Below are 19,380 nucleotides of genomic sequence, written 5' to 3'. Positions count from 1 at the left end.
TTGATGCCTAACTTGCAGGTGCATCGGTAACAAAAAGCAAATGGTTTAATGTGTCAAGGGCAACAGTCTCAAAAATAATGTGAGCACATTCCAGACATGAGCAAAGTGCGTTGGCAGAAAGGAACGATTGTAGCAAGTCAAAGCTTGGTAACAAACAGACCGACACATCACCGGTGGATGAGAAATGCCATGAAAGTACAATTTGATTGGACTGCCAATCGAAACCGCTTGCATCCAAATTCAACGCACAAAGACGTGTAACCTGGAGTAAGGAGCGCAAAAGCTGGACCCCTGAACAATGCAAAAAAGTAATAATGGTCTGGGGGGGTCACCTTTCTCCCTCGTTCCTACGTGTGGATCTGTTTTCCATCTGGTCCGCCAGGAAGGACTCCAGAGCCGTACGGCGTTCAGCCAGGGGTTTATGAGTGTCGCCGCAGCTCGCCGGGCCTTTCGCAAGGAGAAACTCTAGAGTACCAGAGTGACCAGCCCAATCGAGAAGTTTTGTTCCGGAGCCCACTCTGTGCACAGAGGTGAGACCGCTATACGTAGCCAGTACTTTCCTGTCTCCTGCACCAGCTCCTTTGCCTGTGAGAGAGGAGACCTTCCACCTTCCTGGAGCCAGTTTCCAATGTTAGGAAATTAATTAACTGCAGAAAATTGTCCAGGCTCTGGGAACATGGAAAAACATTCTGTAATGAACTCATTATTTCTTTTGTGCTGAGAAAGAAGTGGGTATGAGTGGAAAGCAGAATTTTGATTTGTAAAGAAAGTTTGCTTGGAGAAGGGGTTTGTTATACCGCCATGAAAGCAAAGTGAACGCATTTTCCGAATAATACGGTAAATGTAATGTCTCGGGCAAATGCAGACAGTGGCGCTACCTGTCTTTATAGTGGGCTGAAATTGAGCCATGACACAGTTAGTACTGTCCTTAAACATCTCTCTTGCTCTAAAGATCAGACTTTATAACTTTTTCTGAAGCGACTATTGCAGCCTTTGTGGAGCAGCATCTCCCTCTAGTGGATTCCAAACATGAGCAGGGATTCTTCTTCTGGGCTCTATGGTGGCCAGTGGATGGGCTTCAGGAGGTCTATGAAGTGTAGGCTTCCTTTGAAAAAACAAAATAAATGAAAGGTAATGATAAAGTGTTATTACTTACAAATTTAGCAGATGCTTTGCTCCAAAGTATTTTCCAGTGACCATTATGTAGTGTTTAGCTGACACCTTTTCCATCAAGATATACCACAGTAGACTACCTTCAGTCAGTCACTCATCTACACACAAGAGGAACACACGTACAATGGGCAATTTGGAATCACCACTTTGCTTCAGACACAAGTCTTTCAACTATGGGAGGAAAGCCACACAAACATGGCAAGAAGATTGAACCCGCGTCCTCCTTTGCTGCTCAGGTGCTGTGAGACAACAGCGCTATTAATGGTGCCCTTTATAATATAACTCTGTGAGAACGTAATCAGTTTTTTAGCGCAATGAACAAATAAATACACACACACACACTTTCCCAACCGCTTGTCCCATACGGGGTTGCGGGGAACCGGAGCCTACACGGCGTGAGGGGGAGGGGACACACCGAGGACGGGACGCCAGTCCATCGCAAGGCCCCCCAAGCGGGACTCGAACCCCAGACCCACCGGAGAGGAGGACCCGGTCCAACCCACTGCACCGCCACCACGCCCCCCGAACAAATAAATATTTTCTCCAAATTTATGGACATCCTTTGCTTTTAGGAGATTCGTAAATGGGTCTGGGGCCTAGAGAAGTTTGAGCCTCTCATCTGAAGGTAAAGCAGTGATTAGTAAATACAATAAGCACAATGTTTAGTGACTGCCAGTATAGTCTGGTATTATTAGGATTTCTGTAGATAAATTCATCAGAAATATTTTTTTTGTAACATGATGACAGAATATCCTTTCAGAGGAAAGTTTTTAAAAGTGTGTTTTAGATGTAAATTTGGAAGGTTATTTCTTGAGAAGTCGCATTAAGTAGGCAGAAAAAGAGGAAACAGTACACAACAAATAGAACATGTTATAAATCATTACTTTCCATTGTACCACAGCCAGTTTGTTAATGTAAGTGTCATTAATGGGTTTTTCTGGGCTATGGGGTATTGAATTTTGGGCCTGTCATATGAAAGGGGATGGAAGTCTTGAACATATATGACCAGACTTGATTCTTTGGTCAAGTCTTGTGGTTTTTATGATACAGTGTGGTAGAGGAAAGAAGCATAACTTCATAATATGGCTACAAACTTGTCCAGACCATCGTGGTGCAGTGCAACAACTTCTATATTCAGCAGAAGTAAGCTACTGTAATCTACATAAAGTGTAGAAGAGAGGATATTACGAAGTGCTATAAAATAATTTACCCCTCAGATTACTGCAGTAATTTCTTGCAATGGTGCTGTTTTCTGGAGTGTTTTGCATTACCTTTGTTTGATTGGCAGAAAAATGTGCAGAGCTTAAGGGAATTTAAAATGTGTGAATATACTACATTGCTGCAAAAATGGAAAAATTAATGTAGGAAGTTTGGTGTATGTAGCATTGTAATTATGCTGTGAGAAATTTAACTGCTTTAAATGATAGTTCAGCAACTGAATATCTCAAAATTACGCTTTGAGAAAGTGATCTTTTAAAAATCTTTGAGAACTGCGGCAAAAGGCTGTGTTATGGAAAGTCACAACTGTATTTAACTTAGCCTGAAAACCGACTAACAGTTTTGCTTATACTGTGGGTATTTGCTCTGGAAGCCTGTTTTTATATGGTCTTCCATGAAACATGGACATGCAGAAAGTGTGAACCAAAAACAAACGTTTATCAAAAAGCACGCAACCTTTTTTCTTCCCTTTTTCTGTGTTTTGACATTGATCTCTTAAATACACGTTTAGTTTCATTTGACTGATTTTTCACTATAAAGATGAATGTGCATTGACTTCCATAACATTAATGGTGTTGCAGACCAAATGCAATAAATAAGACGGGGTTCAGGTTATTTTTTCCATTTTATTGAAATATATTTTTAGGAAGAGAACACAAACACTGTGAGATTTTCACAACTGTTCACTGCATTGGCTCAGTGCAGACAGAGGGACCTCGAGTTTTTCATGTCTGATTTTGTCTTTGTGCAGAATCAGCAAGGAAAGTTGGAGGTAATCATGCATTGGCATAAGCCGGTCCGCTGTATCTTGTGCTCGTCAGAAATATAAGTAGACATCGGACCAAACAAGTTGAACAGCTGCCCGCTGTTCTGATGTTACCTCACACGTGGGAACAAACTTCGTACACGATGCTTAGTGAACGTCTCCACAAAGACATTCTGTGACCTCTGAAACCTTGAAACCATCATTGTGTGTTCAAAATGGTCTTGCTTGTCTTTTAAAATTGTCAACCTTTGTCGGAAGGGTTTTGAGTATAAATGAGTACTTTTTTCCCAACAAAGGAAAAAGAATCACTTTTGCATGTTCTTGATGTGATCTCTTTATGCAGAAATACACAAGTGACCTGTTAAGTCCATGTTTATGAATGTCTGTGAAGAGCAGATGGTAGGTCCATGCTTCTCGAACAAAACAAAAAATGTTATCAGTTTGACACATTTGAAATACTGTTCTTTTGCACAACAATTTCCATAATGTGACCTTGAGTATTTCTAGCTATGGTAGGCATGTAAAAGACAAACAACTGAATAGATCTTAAACTTTCTCTTTTGATATATTCACAGTATTTTCATGGGAAAAACCAGTACTTGTCGATAAAACGGGTAACAGCCCACAAATACCGTATGTCATTTTTAACAAAATGTAAAATTTACGTAAATACTGTACAATGTGTCTGTGCATAAGTATGTACATGTGCACAGACAATGAATTTCTGTACATAGTTACAACAGCACAATCCTTTACATTGCATTAGCAACAGGACACTATAAAATCTGGAGATGGAACACTGAGGACCTTCCAACTTCATTGTGACACTTACTGTATTCACTGGCCTATACGGGGAAATGAACGCTGCAGAAGAGGAAGCATCAACACAGCTAGCCACGGTTGGGGAAATCATGAGTCAATAGATCACTCAAACGGAAGAATCACAGGCAGTCTTGGAGCGCAGTGCTTTGGCACGACTGACAAATGGATACGTGGTACACAGGCAGCCTGAAGCCACCGTTAGGCCCAGGCTCACCCAGGCACAGAAGATGGACCAGCTGTAGCCATGGTCAACATCAGCTGGTAGCCCATAGATGAAAGGTGGGTTCCTGGAGAGGTCATAGGAAACACTAGCCGCATAGGTGCAGAGGGAGATGGTGCAGAAGATACCTGCGGAAGTGAAATTAAGAGGTATGGCATCGTTATCAGTGTTCTGTAAATTTTAAACTACAGTCTTTTCTTACCTAAACCCTTCATAAGGAGGATTCTCATAACTCCATCACCATTATTTTCAACAGTAAACCTTTCTATGCACTCCTGAACCCTTACACTGATACCCATTTAGCACACTAAAACGTCACTGAATCCCATTTAAATGAACACAATCATTTTACTCCAATGATTAACAGTTATAACACCACATTAAAAGGCAGTTTCCCTTCATTAATTATACTCTAATACTGTATGGCTAGCTGTCTACCTGCACGCACTCAGCTATTTTGTAGTTCTTATGTACCGTACGCGCAGCGTAGGGTTTCCTCAGTACAAAGATGTCGTGGGTGGACTGGTGACTCTAAATTGCCCATAGTGTGTGACAATGTGTGTGTTCTAAATCTCCCTGCTGCTGATGTTGGGCATAAAGCCAAAAGCAGTGTCTAACCCTGTCAGCACATAGCTAATCCTTGTGGGATATGCAACAATAAATTTTCAGTTTGAAATTTATACTTTTCTTTATGTATAAGTAAAATGTAAAACTACATAATATACTGTGTACACATATACAATTATATATACGCACAGAGAAACCTATGTAAATTTCACTTGCCTAAATTCAGATTTACGTAAATTGCCGGCATACACATTATTTACGGATAGCGCTTTCATTTTACGCAAAACATCCGAAATAATGTTATGTGCAACTCGGCATAGCCAGACAAGGCAGGAAGGAACTTGAAGGAAAACGAGAACCATCTCTCAAGCGTACAGCAATTGATTTGGAGGTGAAATTATTCATAATTAGAAAGTATGAAGGTGGACAAAGATTATTGCACGTATAGCACGGGAACCAGGTTTAGCCGTATCAACTGAATACGACAGTGAAGAATGCTGCACGATAAAGGAGCATGTGAAAGGAGGAGCTAGCATGAAAACGATAACGAAGAAACATCAAGGTGCAATAAGTAAGATGGAAAAATTATAAATCATGCAACAGCGCCCTCTTGTGTGCCAGCATACTACTAGACATAAGGTAAGCATGCACAGTACAATACCGTATGTGAACTGTATGCAGTAGTCTAAATTTATGCTTTATAGAAATCTAAAAATTTATTTCATTGACTAGGCCTATGTCTTATTAAAGTATTTAAAGTCTGACCTTTACTAAAATTATATTGTGTAATTTTTTTCTACTATTACTCATGCTTTTTTATACTGTGTGTATCTGTAGTAGAAAGTAATACAAAGAATGAATAAATTTATGCATAAATGCTACCTCCACGTCTCCCTGTGTTGGTGTGTCTTTCCTCCCAAGTCAGACATGTTTTAGATGAATTGGTGACTGAATTACCCATAATGTAGGTATACATGCGTGTAAGTGTGTGTTACGTTGCTCTGCTGTATAAAGGGAGTATGATGCAGTCTGTCTAGTGCTCTGTCACCTTGGATAAAGGTGTCAGCTTAATACTAGTTATTAATCATTGTAAGTCACTTGGGAGAAAAACATCCGCAAGATGAATAAATGTAAATATTGGAAGTTGCTCTAAAACAGTAGAGCAGTTATCTCACCCTTCATCCTAGCAGCCCACAATGTAAGTTTTCAATTAGCCAGTTTGTCCCTCTCTTTAATGGAGAATTTTCAGCTTTATGAACCATAAACTCACAATTTGCTTACCTAGATTAGGTGTGACCGCTTTCTAGGGAATGCTGAGTTAACCTTATTTTGGCTAGTACAAAACCCTCATCTAGATGTCACTCATGGTAAAGGTGGTGTTTTTCAAGAATGAAAAAGTGAAATACGTCAGTATTGTACAATTACTGGTTAGATAATTGTAAGCAACTGAGTGTACTTAGTGTATCTAGCATTGTAATTTGCCTTGGTGTCAGCGAAAAACTAATTAATGATAATAAGTGCACAATTATTTTGAGAAGTGTCTGCTAAATGAATACATCTAAATGAATGCTTAGAGAATGGCAAAGTGGTGACATACCTGCCATAAGGAAGAGCAGGCCAGACACATGCTGGGTCAGGTTCTCCTCCCAGAAGAAGCTGACAGCGGCCACAATACACCCACACAGCAGGACTGCTGCCGCCATGCCCAGGAACCCAGCTGTGATCCTACGCAAATCTGAAGAGACCAGAGCAGCGCTAAACCCCAGATAGTTACTGGCAAGGCAGTAGAGCAGTCAAGAAAAGACTTTAAAGAGAAGGTTGCTGGTCCAAGTCCTAGAATGACCTTTACTGTTTCCTAGGGCAAGTTACTTAACCTTAATTGATTTAGAAAAAGTATCCAGCTATATAAATATACTATGATGCTGGGAGCCAATGATTGCCTACCACAACTGAGGGGATCAGCAACCTTGGGCCTTTAGCACAGTCATCACCATTGCACAGCCTAAACCTTTTTTTGTACTAGACATAGCCACGCAGGTTCGCTGTCACCACGTTAGAGTCCCCAGGAGGGTTGGGCAGCCAGTGGTACTTAAACACCGATAGGTTTATTCTTCTCCCTTTCCTTGCAGTGGGAGTTCTTTGTTTTCCTTTCCTCAGCCACCAGCTCATTTGTGCTACAAAGTATTATCAGTGAATCTGAAAGAATGTTCATTACTGTAAACACATGCAGGGTATGGTGTGACTAGAAAAAGCTAAGTAGTAAGCTTCACAAAGCTACAAATTGACCTGATTTAAAAAAAAAAAAAAAAAAGCCTCTCTGTTCACCTGCTAAAAATGCCATTCCATGTTTATTAAATTGCACGTTAAAATCGTTTCTCAGGCATCCAAAATTATATTTAAAACAAGCTGGTAAAGAGGAGCACACCATAAACTCAGTTTCCCTCTCACTCTGCATTCCATGATGATAAAACCAACGAAACCCTACCCAACTGGCACCATTGTGACACTGGTACAAGGCAGGTAAACCCTAGTCTTTCACACTTCTCTTGTACCATCAAACCTATTAGAAGGCTGTCTGAAGCAAAAAAAAAAAACCCAAGTGGCTTAGAACTGGTGCTGAATTTGAACTTCAACACAGAAGCTGTGAAGCAACAATCCTAATACTGATCTACCATGTCTTTAAGCTTCAACCAATGTCCATAAGACAAACCACCAACTCACGATTTTATACTTAAAGTTTTCAGAACGTGTCTAATTATTCACATATGCAAGGGGTTTCTAAACACAGAATGATTTAAATTATAGTCATTTGCTCTTGAATAGTGAGTGCAGTGGGTTTGGCCAGTGCCTGTTGTGTGGCAGGTCTGGGGTTCGAGCCCTGCTTGGGGTGCCCTGCAAGGGCCTGGTGTCCCGGCCTGGGTGTTTTCCCTTCCCCCTTCAGCCTCGTGCCCTGTGTTTCGGGGATGGGCTCCGGCTCACCGCAACCTCACTCGGGACAAGAGGTGGTTGGTCATGAATATATGAGAATGTAAACAGAAGCTTGTGTGCTGGGATCCAACTGATAGAGGTTGACTGTGTTGTGCTTCTTACATATACTTACTCCATGTTACAAACATTCACGTTACACATTTTCAAATATAAAAACATTTCTTCCGGTTTGGCTTCGGAAAACAAAATACTTAACTAGTTTAAAATAGCCGAAAATAAAAATACGCCTTCGCAAACTTCTGCTGAATGCAAACAGCTGACGGATTCCTCCTATAGAGGTGCAACTTTCGCTTTACTCACGTAAAAGGTGCCACTCGTCTTGCTGAATTGTCCTTGTCAGGTTGAGAGGGATGTTCCTGAGTCTGATGGGATGGGAGAAATGGTACTTGACAGTTGTGCATCGCTGTGCAATGCCTGTGAGGAGATCACCATCTTCGTTTGTTTTAATGAAGAAACAATATGCAGAACATAGCAGAACAGACACAGCCGGAGGGTCCGAATGAAACCACCCCCTTTGCAGATGAGTACAAGGAACCTCTTCTGTTTTGAAGATACAAAGGAAGCTCAGCAGAGGGCAGTCAGTGTGCATGTCTGAAAATTTTGATGGAAACGGGCCTGTTTGCGCTGACGCCAGCAGAAGGGAGACTGAGCTGTACTCAAGTGCAGCACCCCATTTAAACAGGCACTCTTATGCAGCATGGACAGCGTGTACCTACATGACAAACCTGACACTCTGGGAGAACCTCAAGAGTGGCCTCACCGGCATGCTTGTAATGTGGACTGAAAGGTTCGGTCTCTCGCAATTTCAGCGAGTGATGATAAAAATAAACTCGTTGACACAGCATATCAGAGCATTAGCACGGTGAGATTGGGGATCGTGGGATTCGATGTTCGAACACCGACTAACGTAAAGCAGACTGTGTGTCTCAGTTAGTAGACCGATTAACTAGATACATGGAACTAAATACAGTATAACTATGGTAGGGAGGTGGGGTGGGGTGGGGTGGGGTGGGGTGTGGTGGGTTTGACCGGGTCCTGCTTTCCGGTGGGTCTGGGGTTCGAGTCCCGCTTGGGGTGCCTTGTGACGGACTGGCGTCCCGTCCTGGGTGTGTCCCCTCCCCCTCCGGCCTTACGCCCTGAGTTGCCGGGTAGGCTCCGGTTTGTTGTGACCCTGTTTGGGACAAGCGGCTTCAGATGTGTGTGTGTGTGTGTGTGTGTGTGTGTGTATTGTAGGGAGGAGGGGATGACATTTTCCTTGATGGGATGCTTCCAATGCATTATTGATCTGTCTTGATAAATTTTACTTCATTTTGATCTGCATCCCTTTAATCCTTAATAAGCCCCTTGATATTGTCCTTGGGAAGACACCCTCTTTTGCTTTGTGGGACCCTCTCAATAATTTTCTGTAAACAACAATCTCTACATGGCAGGGTATACAGGATACGATATAATCATAACTGGTCAAATAGGTTCCATGTAATAATTATTTACAGTACAGAATATATCATGTATAATTATTTACAGTACAGAAGTTGAGCAATATTACCACAGCTACCAATACATTTCATTTCGTTTACATTTTGATCAAATAACAACAACACAAAAAAGATTGACTACAGTAGAATTCTCCCGGGGAGACGACTCCCCCCCCCCCCCCCCCGTCATGGTCTTTCTTTCTCTTTGTGGCGTTTTCTGGAAAAAAGTTCGACTTCAGTCGTTTTATAATGTAATTAATTAGTACAATTATAAGCCTGCAGCGAGGCTTATCTAGTGAGTGTAAAGTGTGAATATGTCACGAGAGCAGAGTAACTGTAAAACGTTACTGAACAAGTGAGGCGGAACATGAGACAGAGAAGAGCTGCAATGCATCACAGTCCGATGTTCACTGGCCAGAACAGAAGCTCAGATGCTCCGCTATGATTTCATATTCGCCTGTGCTTCAGCTTCCTCACTCACATCTCGGACGTTTATGTTTACCTTTACATTGAAACTGACGTAATTGTTTTTTATTGCTGCAGTTATCTTTAAAGGGGTCTTACAAAAAGTTTTTTTTAATGTTCTTAATGACATTGAATCAGTCATACAACCATGACCTTTACTTATGTCTTATAATAGCAAATAAAACGATATGCCAGCTTGTCGCAATATGTTACTGAAAAAAAAAAAAAAACCTCATGGAAGATTTTTAAAATGCTGAAATATTATGCTGTGATAATTTATTAAATAAAGTCTCGGTTTCTTCAGTCAGTGTCGCTGTCTTTTTTTGTGGAAAGCTAAACCATGATTTTCCAAAATCGATCATCTACCCCCCCTAGGACACAAAGCGCAAGGGATACGATAGCAACGTCAACAGGAGCAATATTTACTGGACATTTCTGCAATCATTCATGCACTTTAGGGCGTTCTTTTTGTACAAAAGAAGAAAAAAAAAAAACATAAGTGGACATTGCAGAAGTGGTAACTTGCTTCGGCTGACACAGACTCGAATGAGAGCGAGACGAAAACTAAGTGCTATTTATTCGTTATGTACCGGATATGTGGGCGCGCGGACACCAAGCGCGCGCTCATCATGTCTGGAGGCAGCTGAGGCGCCGAAACCTCCTCTCGGCGGCAGCGCTCGAGTCGAGTGTGAGCGGAGGAGCGATCCTCGAAGGGTGGCGACATGATGATGATCATGATGATGATCATGTCAAGTCGCCGCGGGATCCGAACGCGGAACGGACGCGCCTTACCTTTTACAATGAGTTTGTCAATATCCCGGTCCATGCCGAGGTAGTAGCATTTTCGCCACAGTCCCGCGTACGTGGAGAAGAGCGGGCGGCCGCACTCCGTCTCCAGGATGCCCATGCCCAGGATGGACCTCCAGTTCTCCAGGAGTTCCTCCTGCCGGCTGCCCACATGCACGGGCTTGAGCTGCGCGGGGTTCCTCCGCGGCCCGCCGCTGTCCACCAGAGGCAGGTGGTAAATCGGCATGTCCCTGTTCTTCTGGTCATTGGAGTCCGGCCCGTGCTGGTCGCAGTTCTCCTTGTGCCTCCTCGTGTCCGTTTCGTACCAGTGGTCCGTGAAGATCGCCGTGACCAGGAGGATCAGCGACACGACGCTCGTGGACAAGCTGACCGCCGTTACCACAGTCCGCTTTTCCATATTTCAGTCATGAGTGAGAGCCGCGATTTCGCCTTCTCAGCGCTGCTCGTCCCAGTTCGTAGGCATCCTGAAGAGCGGGCGGCTGCGGGAGGCGCGTGTCCTCTGCCAAGGACTGAGCGCAGGAGCCGCGCACGAGCCGCGCACGAGCCGCGCAGGAAGCGCGCAGGTGCGACGAGGAGGCTGCGGGCGAACGGAACGGCGGCTGCGGGGCGCTGCGTTTGACAGCTGACAGGCAGCCTGCGCCGCGTTAGACGTGCGCTCCTCCACCCCGTCCTCTGTGTGTTTCCTCCAGCGTGCGCGCCTGTGTGTGCGCGCGCAAACAGCAGGGAGCGCGGACGGGGTGGGGGGTAGGGGGGGGGCGAGGGCGGGGTTTGAGGGGGTCCTTCCAACACTGGGAGCTCACATGATGGGGGCATGATGGACATCATACGTCTGCTGTCAGCAGAAACACCTTCCTGCTGGAACTGGAGCTTTCTTTCTAATGTGCTTTCTGTTCTTTTCATCTTGGTAAAAATCGTCTGCTGGAAATGGTTCATCTTGAATCCACAGAATGCCTTCATAATACACTTTAACGGTGTCCGGCACCTGCCTTCTAAGTTGGGGGGCCACTTTTGTACCACTTCGGTGCACCCTGCTAGACTTCAGGTAATTTTAAATAATATAAGGTATCAGGAATAGGCCTATATGCTGTATGTTATGTTGTATCACAAACAAAACAATATCTATAATTATTAGGTAATAAAGGGGGTGCAGTGGCGCAGTGGGTTGGACCGGGTCCTGCTTTCCGGTGGGTCTAGGGTTCGAGTCCCGCTTGGGGTGTCTTGCGACGGACTGGCGTCCCGTCCTGGGTGTGTCCCCTCCCCCTCCGGCCTTGCGCCCTGTGTTACCGGGTAGGCTCCGGTTCCCCGCGACCCCGTACGGGACAAGCGGTTCTGAAAATGTGTGTGTGTGTATTAGGTAATATTCTGAAATAAAATGCATTTTTCATCTTTTCCGTTTTGCATACTCCTTCAACATTTTGTCAAAGTTGAAGTCTTTTGGTTCATCACATTGTATGGATAGTTTTGCAAGGCTGTTGAGTCTATGTTGGAGCATGTTTGACCTTAGATAAGATTTGACCAGTTTTGATTTTGATTCTCTGCCCCCCCCCATCCTCTTCTGTAGGGCATTTCTTAGTTTTTATATGCTTAAGGCAGTACACACATTTGGGTCAAACAGGTTCAGCTGGCATAAGGCTGGCTGTGCCAATGACTTTCAATATACAAATGAGAAAAACTGAACCACAACAAACTAAAAAAAAAAAAAAAACCACATTTACAGAATACTGTCTTTTTTAAGAGCCCCATGATAACACCTGTTTGAAGCCTCTCATGTATTCCTATTTTATTCTTTTTCAGAGTATGTATTAAGTAGGAATGGTCGAGTCTGTTCATGACAGCTATTTCTGCAGCATTGAGTGATAATTTTGTAGGCTATCTCCAGCTCTGCCGTGAAAACTGGATACAGGTTTTTCATTTTGGAATGCCCCCAAACATATTAGGTGATGAAAAATCCGCCTGAAGTGACTCATTCAGCATGTGATCATTAATTCACATCAGTCGTGTTGAAACTTGTCCGCGATGTTGCAGGGAGGTACGCTGCTGGATCGAATTCAGACGAACCCGTTATAGAAATGGAGTCCTCTAAAGCTGCAAGCTTCTGTTCAGGTATGTATCAGAACCCTCTACTTGCCTTATATAGTCTCGTTTTTTACTTTTCCAGTAGTGTGGACATTTCAATCCTTGTGTAAGATTGGTAAATATGTATCTGAGTCGAAAATTAATTTCTGGATAAATGTAAACTACATGAAAGAAACACAATTATTAATTAATTAACTGGAGTTTAAAAATAAAATACTTGCTCAGTAATGAGCTATACAGCCTTTGCAGGAATATTAATTGCTAAAATACGGTTTAGATTACACATTTTATGGTCAACATCATATTTTCAGATATTTAAACTAAATGGCTGTAACCCCTATATTCTTTTTATTCAGTATCTTTACTAATAAATTCTGAAACAAAACAGTATGAACCAATAAAAAATTAAAAAGTATTGCATTTAGTAAAAAGAGTTACAAAGCAAAATCCCAAATATTTCAAACTATGTAACTGAATAAAACATTAAAAAACCGATTTAAAAAAGAAGATACCAAAAAAACATATTCTACAAACAAGCACATTTCACCGAAATCCTGAAAGTCATGCTCAGGTTGCTTTTCAGACTACACCTTTAAAGAGGAACATTGGAAGAGCTGGATTCTCTCCTTGCAGAAACAAACTAGAGGAAAACTTGCTGAGCATTTCAAATCTCAAAGGTACAGAGTTGGTTCATTTTTGCCCTGTGGGCTTCTATCTATTTGTCCTAAACCGGACCACCCTCCTAGGGAGCCCTATGCTGTATCTGGCTGCTAATGAATGGGCTCCTGACTTGAAAGTGACAGCTTCTGCTTGAGATGACTGCAGATTGTGGAGGAATATGCCAGGCAATGACACCAGTACCACCAAGATTATGTCAGTTATAAATTCTGGAATAAATGCATATGCAGAGAGGAGTTATTACCCGGCATCCGATTGTCTTGGGGCCTGAATTCTGCCTGCCTCTAGTGCTGTTTGCTGAAAGCTACACTGTATTTTATCATCTTCAGCAAGTAATGCTGATAAAGATTCAAATTACTACTTTTAAGTTTTACACTTAATATACAAGGGCTTCTGAATTAAAAACTAAACTGAGATGAGTATTGTTTCACACGTACTCTGAATAAGAAGAGGGTACAATTCAAGTTTATCCTAGTTATTTAGGAATCTGAAGAAATTTATTAGATTACAAAGGGGTGTACTCTAATAGCATGCAATCTGTTCCTTCCTTTGCTTTTGATAAAACATGTTGGCTGATGTCACATGTACTGTATTAGGTCATACATACATGTCTTCCATTCTATTCTTCTGTTCTAATTTAAGGATTAGCTGGTGAAACACAAAAATGTACTGACACACTGGGAAGAAACCCAAAAGAAAGCAAGGGGAACATGGAAACTACAGGGATGAAGATGGGATTAGAATCAAACCAGTTCAGGTACCCAGTAAGCTATGGTGGCACCCATGAGCCACAGAAATATAATTTTTATTTATGTGTATTGTTCAGTCTTAGAACTGTGTGCAGCAGCCATTCAGTGTACTGGTTTTTAAAGAAAAAACCGCATGTGCTTTTTGCCTGCTGATTGAAGGCAAATTCAATAAATTTATGTAACATCGTATTAAACCTTGATGTTCCAGACATACCAGTAACATGACTGTGTGAATCGGTGAGTCATAAGACACTTACTCATGCTAAATATTTGGATTGCACTAGGAATGCAGAGGGAAGTGAGATGAATTAATAAATGAATAAATGTATGCCTTTGAGAACAATACATCATTTGTCTCTGAAAAATAGCAAATGCAGCATCAAAACACTTAATTTAAATATAAAAAGTAATGCAACAGAAGCAAATAAATTTGTGACAATAATAGAATTTTTTTATCATATATTTGCCTTGTTAATATTGTGAAGGAAGAATGTAGGTGTATTTAGTGTAGTGGTCTTCTCTATGTTACATTTTGATATGGCTGGTAAATTTTACAGCAGTATTCATCGCCGACATAATGCCTACTGAACAGGTAATTTATTTATGATCTTTTATATAAAAAGATATACAGAACTATAAGTTTAAAGGCACATATAAATTGAGTCACATATGAATTTTGATCCTTACACTGCTCATTCATGTGAAATTGTGTTTTCACTAAAGATTACATGCTTTACAATGTTTAGGACTGTGAGTATTCATGCGGGTGAGAAAATGATTGCTGCTAAATGTAACATGCATATGTGTCATCAACGAAACTGGAAAATGTTGGGATTTCGTAAAGACAGACATGTACAACAGCAGGTAAAAGGTTCTTTATATCATTAGAAAACAAAGAGATGAGAAATAGTTCTGTAATTTATTACTGGTTAGCGGAGCATCTGCTTTAAATGGTATTGTAAATTTTGCTGGAATCAGATGATACCCGGATCTTTAACTCCTGAGCTGCTTTTCCTTATACACCCTTGCACCTACACATACTACACCCTTTTTCATGTAACAATATGCTTCTCATTCCACAGCATTTTCACCTGTTGCGCAGTCATTTGACTGCGCAATGCGTGGGAAAAGTTGATGTAAGGATGCTGGTCGCCTTTGGCCTCCTGCTCCTTCAGCCACCGGCAGGCTTTTAAAGGGAACAATTCAGTCCCAGTGGGACGCTGCTGCTGCTGCTGTGCAGCTTTACAGTTCAGATCAGTGAGAGAATCATAAGTTCAAATTTCAAAGAGGGAAACAATCATAAAATGCCCAGGCAGTACAATTGATTAATAAGAGAAACGCATTTAGCTGGTTAACTAGTAGTTTTAGAGAGAACAAGTCACTGTGGCGGCGGCGCAGCTGCTTCAACTGGTATTAAAGCCATGTTTAAAATATCACAGCAATCCAAGAACCGAGTTATGGAAATATCTCCATGCAGCGGCACCATCTCACGCCCTGTCATTACTGGGTAGACTCCGCTCCTCCGCAGTCCCGCAATGGAAAGTGCTTATTGATAAAGAATTGATTGGGAAACAATATTAAAAGGCTGGCTAGAAATATAATGAAACGTGTTAGCGTTGCTGTCGTAGTATTTCTTTTGAAGTTTTAATTATTTTAGGTGGCACACAAGAAGCATTGCGTGCGACCCCCTCCTACTACGGGAGTTCGTCCGTAATTTATGGTGATTTCGCGGAGGGTTGCGTGTACTGTCAATATTTTTGGCATTCTTCTGAGACGTTCACGTGCTGCTAATATGAATGCAAGCTTTGCTTTATTAATATCATAATTAATATGATTTTTCCTTCAATGTTTTCAACTTCAGGTTGTCTTTTAAAAAAAGTTCTCCTGCAGTAATCTGAAAATTTTTTTCTTGGCCCATCATCAGAAACGAGAGCAGCCGGCGAAAACCAGGCGGGTTTAAGTAGCTACTGCGTGAAACGCAGCTCATTCTGAGGTTAAGACGTGCAGTTACCCATGTTACAAAGGAGGGTTGTGCGAGTACGCGCTCGGTTGCACATTGGCGCGTTCCTGTCATTCCAAGAGCCAGGAGAAACGGGACCGTTTCGCTCGCCACCCGGGCACTTCCCTCGCCAGTCCTGCTCAATCCTGGCCAATCCCAGGCAACCTCCTCCAGCCCTCGCCAATCCCTGTCAATCCCTTCCAATCGCAGCCAATCCAGGCCCGGCTCGTTCCACCATCTGCATCGTCCCATTGGAAAAGCGCAGCTGCAGCGCAGGCGTACTGCGAGCTGGAAGCCATGTTGAAGTTAGCATACTGACAAGTCAGATTGCGATTTAAAAAAGAGGAAAGAAAAAAAAAAAAAAAAAAAAAAATCTGATGTCGTGTGTTTATTTGGGTTTCTTCTCACCTTTGAAATCGGATTCCTTGTAAAAGCCGCCGACCGCTGGCCGAACCGGGGATTCGAAAGATGAATTCCAGTTTCGACCTGTCCAGACGGAATCCGCAGGAGGACTTCGAACTGATTCAGAGGATAGGAAGCGGCACGTACGGGGATGTGTATAAGGTAAACAGAGCGAGTACAGCGCTTGTAACAGCACCGTCTTAATAACAAGAACGGGGAACGCGCGAAAACCCACACGAACGGGCCGGGGCATGACGACACAGTCGGTCGCTTAGGAAAGGGCTGCAACTAGTCTCCCTGTCTGTCTGCTGTGTGTGTGTGGTCTCTCAGACACTGCCAAGCTGCCAAGCAAAGGCGCGAGGCAGCGAACGTGAATGATTATATTATTATTACGCATAATAATTCTCGCTGTGGCTACGGACGGGGCTCGCTACGCCTACGGCATCATGTATGTTGGCACGGTGCTTGTGTGGGATTCTTTCGACCCCCTTCCTTCACCGGACCGCTTACTCTTCCGTTCGTGTTTGTCCACGCACACTGCGACTGCGCTGCACAGACAGCGGGGCCCGGGGGTGATGCGCTCATCGGCGCCGTGTTGTTGTGTCTCTGTTGTCACACACAGTCAGTGTCACACCCTGGACTCAGGAAGAAACAATTGCCTGATCTTGCAAAATATGGATTAAGGAGAAGAGTCGTGAATTGCCTTCTTCTGTTCTTGTGTCCTGCTCGCAGACAACACTCCAATTCACATACAATACATGACGATGATGTGTTTATATTATTTAGCTCGCACTTTCTCCAGGGTCAGTTCAGGGTGAGTGCCTCGCGCCAGGGTACTATGGCAGGTGGTGGGATTCGAACCCTCAGCTGCTGAGTCTAAAGTTCCAGACTCAGCTGTACCCACTACGCTAGTGGCTGCCCGCTGTCGGGTTCTTTACTTAGACTCTTCTGTGTTTGTGAATGACGGCTTATGATGATGCTACCAATGTTGTTTTTGGCAGCTTCTGTGTAACCAGTGATGTTAATGTGTTGTTTTGTGTCAATGTCATTTGTTTCTGGGGGGAACTTTCATTATTATTATTAACTGATGCTACTTTTGAAGGTGACTTACAATGTTAGGCTTCTACAAAGTGGCCACAAAATCCCTATGCTGGGTACACACACACTATCTGAAACTGCTTGTCCTATCATGCGGGGTCGCGGAGAGCCGGAGCCTAACCCGGCAACACAGGGCATAAGGCTGGAGGGGGAGGGGACACACCCAGGACGGGACGCCAGTCCATCGCAAGGCACCCCGAGACAGATTCAAACCCCAGACCTCCCAGAGAGCAGGACCCAGTCAAACCCACTGCATCTTGCACCCCTTCTATGCTGGGTACTTAATCTAAATTAGAAATTGCCTGTATGCTCACCTCCATTTTCTGCACAAATTTTAGTCTTCATGTTCATCTGGACATCATCTTCCATCAAGCATAAAACATAAGGATGATTACCACAGGACACAAACTCATGCATAGGAACTTAGTGGATGCTGTAGAAAAAGGTGTTTACAGTCATTTACCCCATCTATACTGCAGGATGTTTTACAGGAGCAGTGGGATGGTGGGTACCTTGAGCAAGGGCACTACAGCAGAAGGAGGTTTCAAATCCAGGACTTCAGATGGTTAAATGAAAGCCGTAGAAGAGATATTGTCCTCATAATAATGCTGAGTTCAATAAGCCCAGATCACATTTAGCGTAGTGTTTAGAAATGTGCTCATCATGTTGAATGTAGACTACCTGCAATAACTAAATGTGCTGCTAATAATTCAATAGTAGTTTTATCACAGCAATGGTTGGGCTGTTCTAATTTCTGTCTAATGGTAATGGAAACAGAAATCTGTGTCATGTGGACCCAAGTAAAGCAAACATTTGGCAATTTCAAAATCCACAGGTTCGCTGTAGGTCTGTGGAGTAAAAAAAAAAAAAAACATAACTGTTCTATTAGGCATAACTTGTTTTGTTGGTGTTGTCAGCAATTTTATACTTTTCCTATGTCCTTTAGACCGGAGAGTAGAAGAGATAGACCAGGAGTCAGATATTGGTGTTTTGTACTGTCTTGCCTTAAATTGTGACTTTCTGTTGGGTCAGCATCTTAGAGAAATCCTTCAGAAAAGAGGCTGAACCCTTTTACTTCTTTTTTTTTTATGAGTGGTCATGAGTTTTCAGATGTCAGGTTGAACACTAGGTGGTTTCTCATGAAGAGTGAAGGAAATTAACCCAATAAGCTCTCATAAAAATTCAGTTGCTGCAATATTGAATCTTTCTTTGGCTAGGGATTTCTGGTTTTCATTTTCTTCAAAAAATGCACAAATTGATGCTGGGAGCTGACTGGATGCTTGGACAAGTGAACTCGTCCACGCTAGCAAGAGTTTGTGTCCCATTGTGTGACTCGGTAAAAGAGTAAACAGGAGGGCCGCAACGCTCTGTGTGACTTTGTCGGTCCACCAAAAACCACACAGTGAGCAAGCTATTCTGTCACAACTGTTGTTTCATGATCTTTGACTAGTTTGGGCCTGGATGCAGTCTGTTTCATCGATGGTTTATCTCATTACCTCTAAGGCAGTGTTTTATTAGCCTCACCTTACTATCCAGACTGGAACATCAGTGAAATCACTGGGTTTTGTCTCACATTCTGCAGCTTGATTTTTCTTTCTCTCCCTTAACTGCCTTTGTTGTCTCAAGTTGTATGTCTTGACAAATACAGAAACGACAGAACAAGGTTTAGATTACAGGTGGTCCCCGATTTACGATGGTTTGACTTAGGATTTTTTGACTTTACAATGGTGAGCTGGCAATAGACATTAAGTAGAAACAGTACTTTGATTTTGTTTTTCTTTTTTTTTTCTCTCCTCCTCCCCCCAGGCAATGCGATATGCAGTGTGATGCTGGGCAGTGGCAGCGATCCGCATCTCCCAGTCTGTCACACAGCGGTG

The 19,380-nt window shown here is 42.7% G+C and overlaps 2 protein-coding genes across 6 annotated transcripts in view; one reads left to right on the top strand and one right to left on the bottom strand.

Annotated features, from left to right (window-relative positions):
* Positions 1–3,005: 3,005 nt before the first annotated feature.
* Positions 3,006–11,216, bottom strand: tmem178 (transmembrane protein 178). The gene is made up of 4 exons (XM_018750673.2): positions 10,487–11,216; positions 8,055–8,168; positions 6,364–6,501; positions 3,006–4,327 (listed from the first exon to the last, which is right to left on the bottom strand). Exons 1-4 carry the CDS (start codon positions 10,896–10,898, stop codon positions 4,086–4,088), a joined length of 906 nt encoding a protein of 301 aa, XP_018606189.1. The 5' UTR covers positions 10,899–11,216; the 3' UTR covers positions 3,006–4,085.
* A 5,052-nt stretch (positions 11,217–16,268) lies between these two features.
* map4k3a (mitogen-activated protein kinase kinase kinase kinase 3a) overlaps positions 16,269–19,380 on the top strand; it is a 67,603-nt gene continuing 64,491 nt past the window's right edge. For all 5 annotated transcript variants that reach the window (XM_018750960.2, XM_018750956.2, XM_018750957.2 and 2 more), the window contains exon 1: positions 16,269–16,567. In XM_018750960.2, coding sequence (XP_018606476.1) covers positions 16,472–16,567 — 96 coding nt within the window. In that variant the 5' untranslated portion in view covers positions 16,269–16,471. The remainder of the gene's footprint in view (positions 16,568–19,380) is intronic.

This window comes from Scleropages formosus, chromosome 16, assembly GCF_900964775.1.
Source record: "Scleropages formosus chromosome 16, fSclFor1.1, whole genome shotgun sequence".
NCBI lineage: Eukaryota > Metazoa > Chordata > Actinopteri > Osteoglossiformes > Osteoglossidae > Scleropages > Scleropages formosus.
This window is presented reverse-complemented; position numbering and strand designations above follow the sequence as displayed.

Excerpts from the sequence above, each read along its gene's own strand:
- tmem178 (XM_018750673.2), bottom strand. The coding sequence starts at position 10,898 with ATGGAAAAGCGGACTGTGGTAACGGCGGTCAGCTTGTCCACGAGCGTC. Across the intron at positions 6,502-8,054 it reads AGACGAGTGGCACCTTTTAC|ATTTGCGTAGGATCACAGCT; the intron begins GTGAGTAAAGCG and ends TGGTCTCTTCAG. Across the intron at positions 4,328-6,363 it reads CCTGCTCTTCCTTATGGCAG|GTATCTTCTGCACCATCTCC; the intron begins GTATGTCACCAC and ends TCACTTCCGCAG.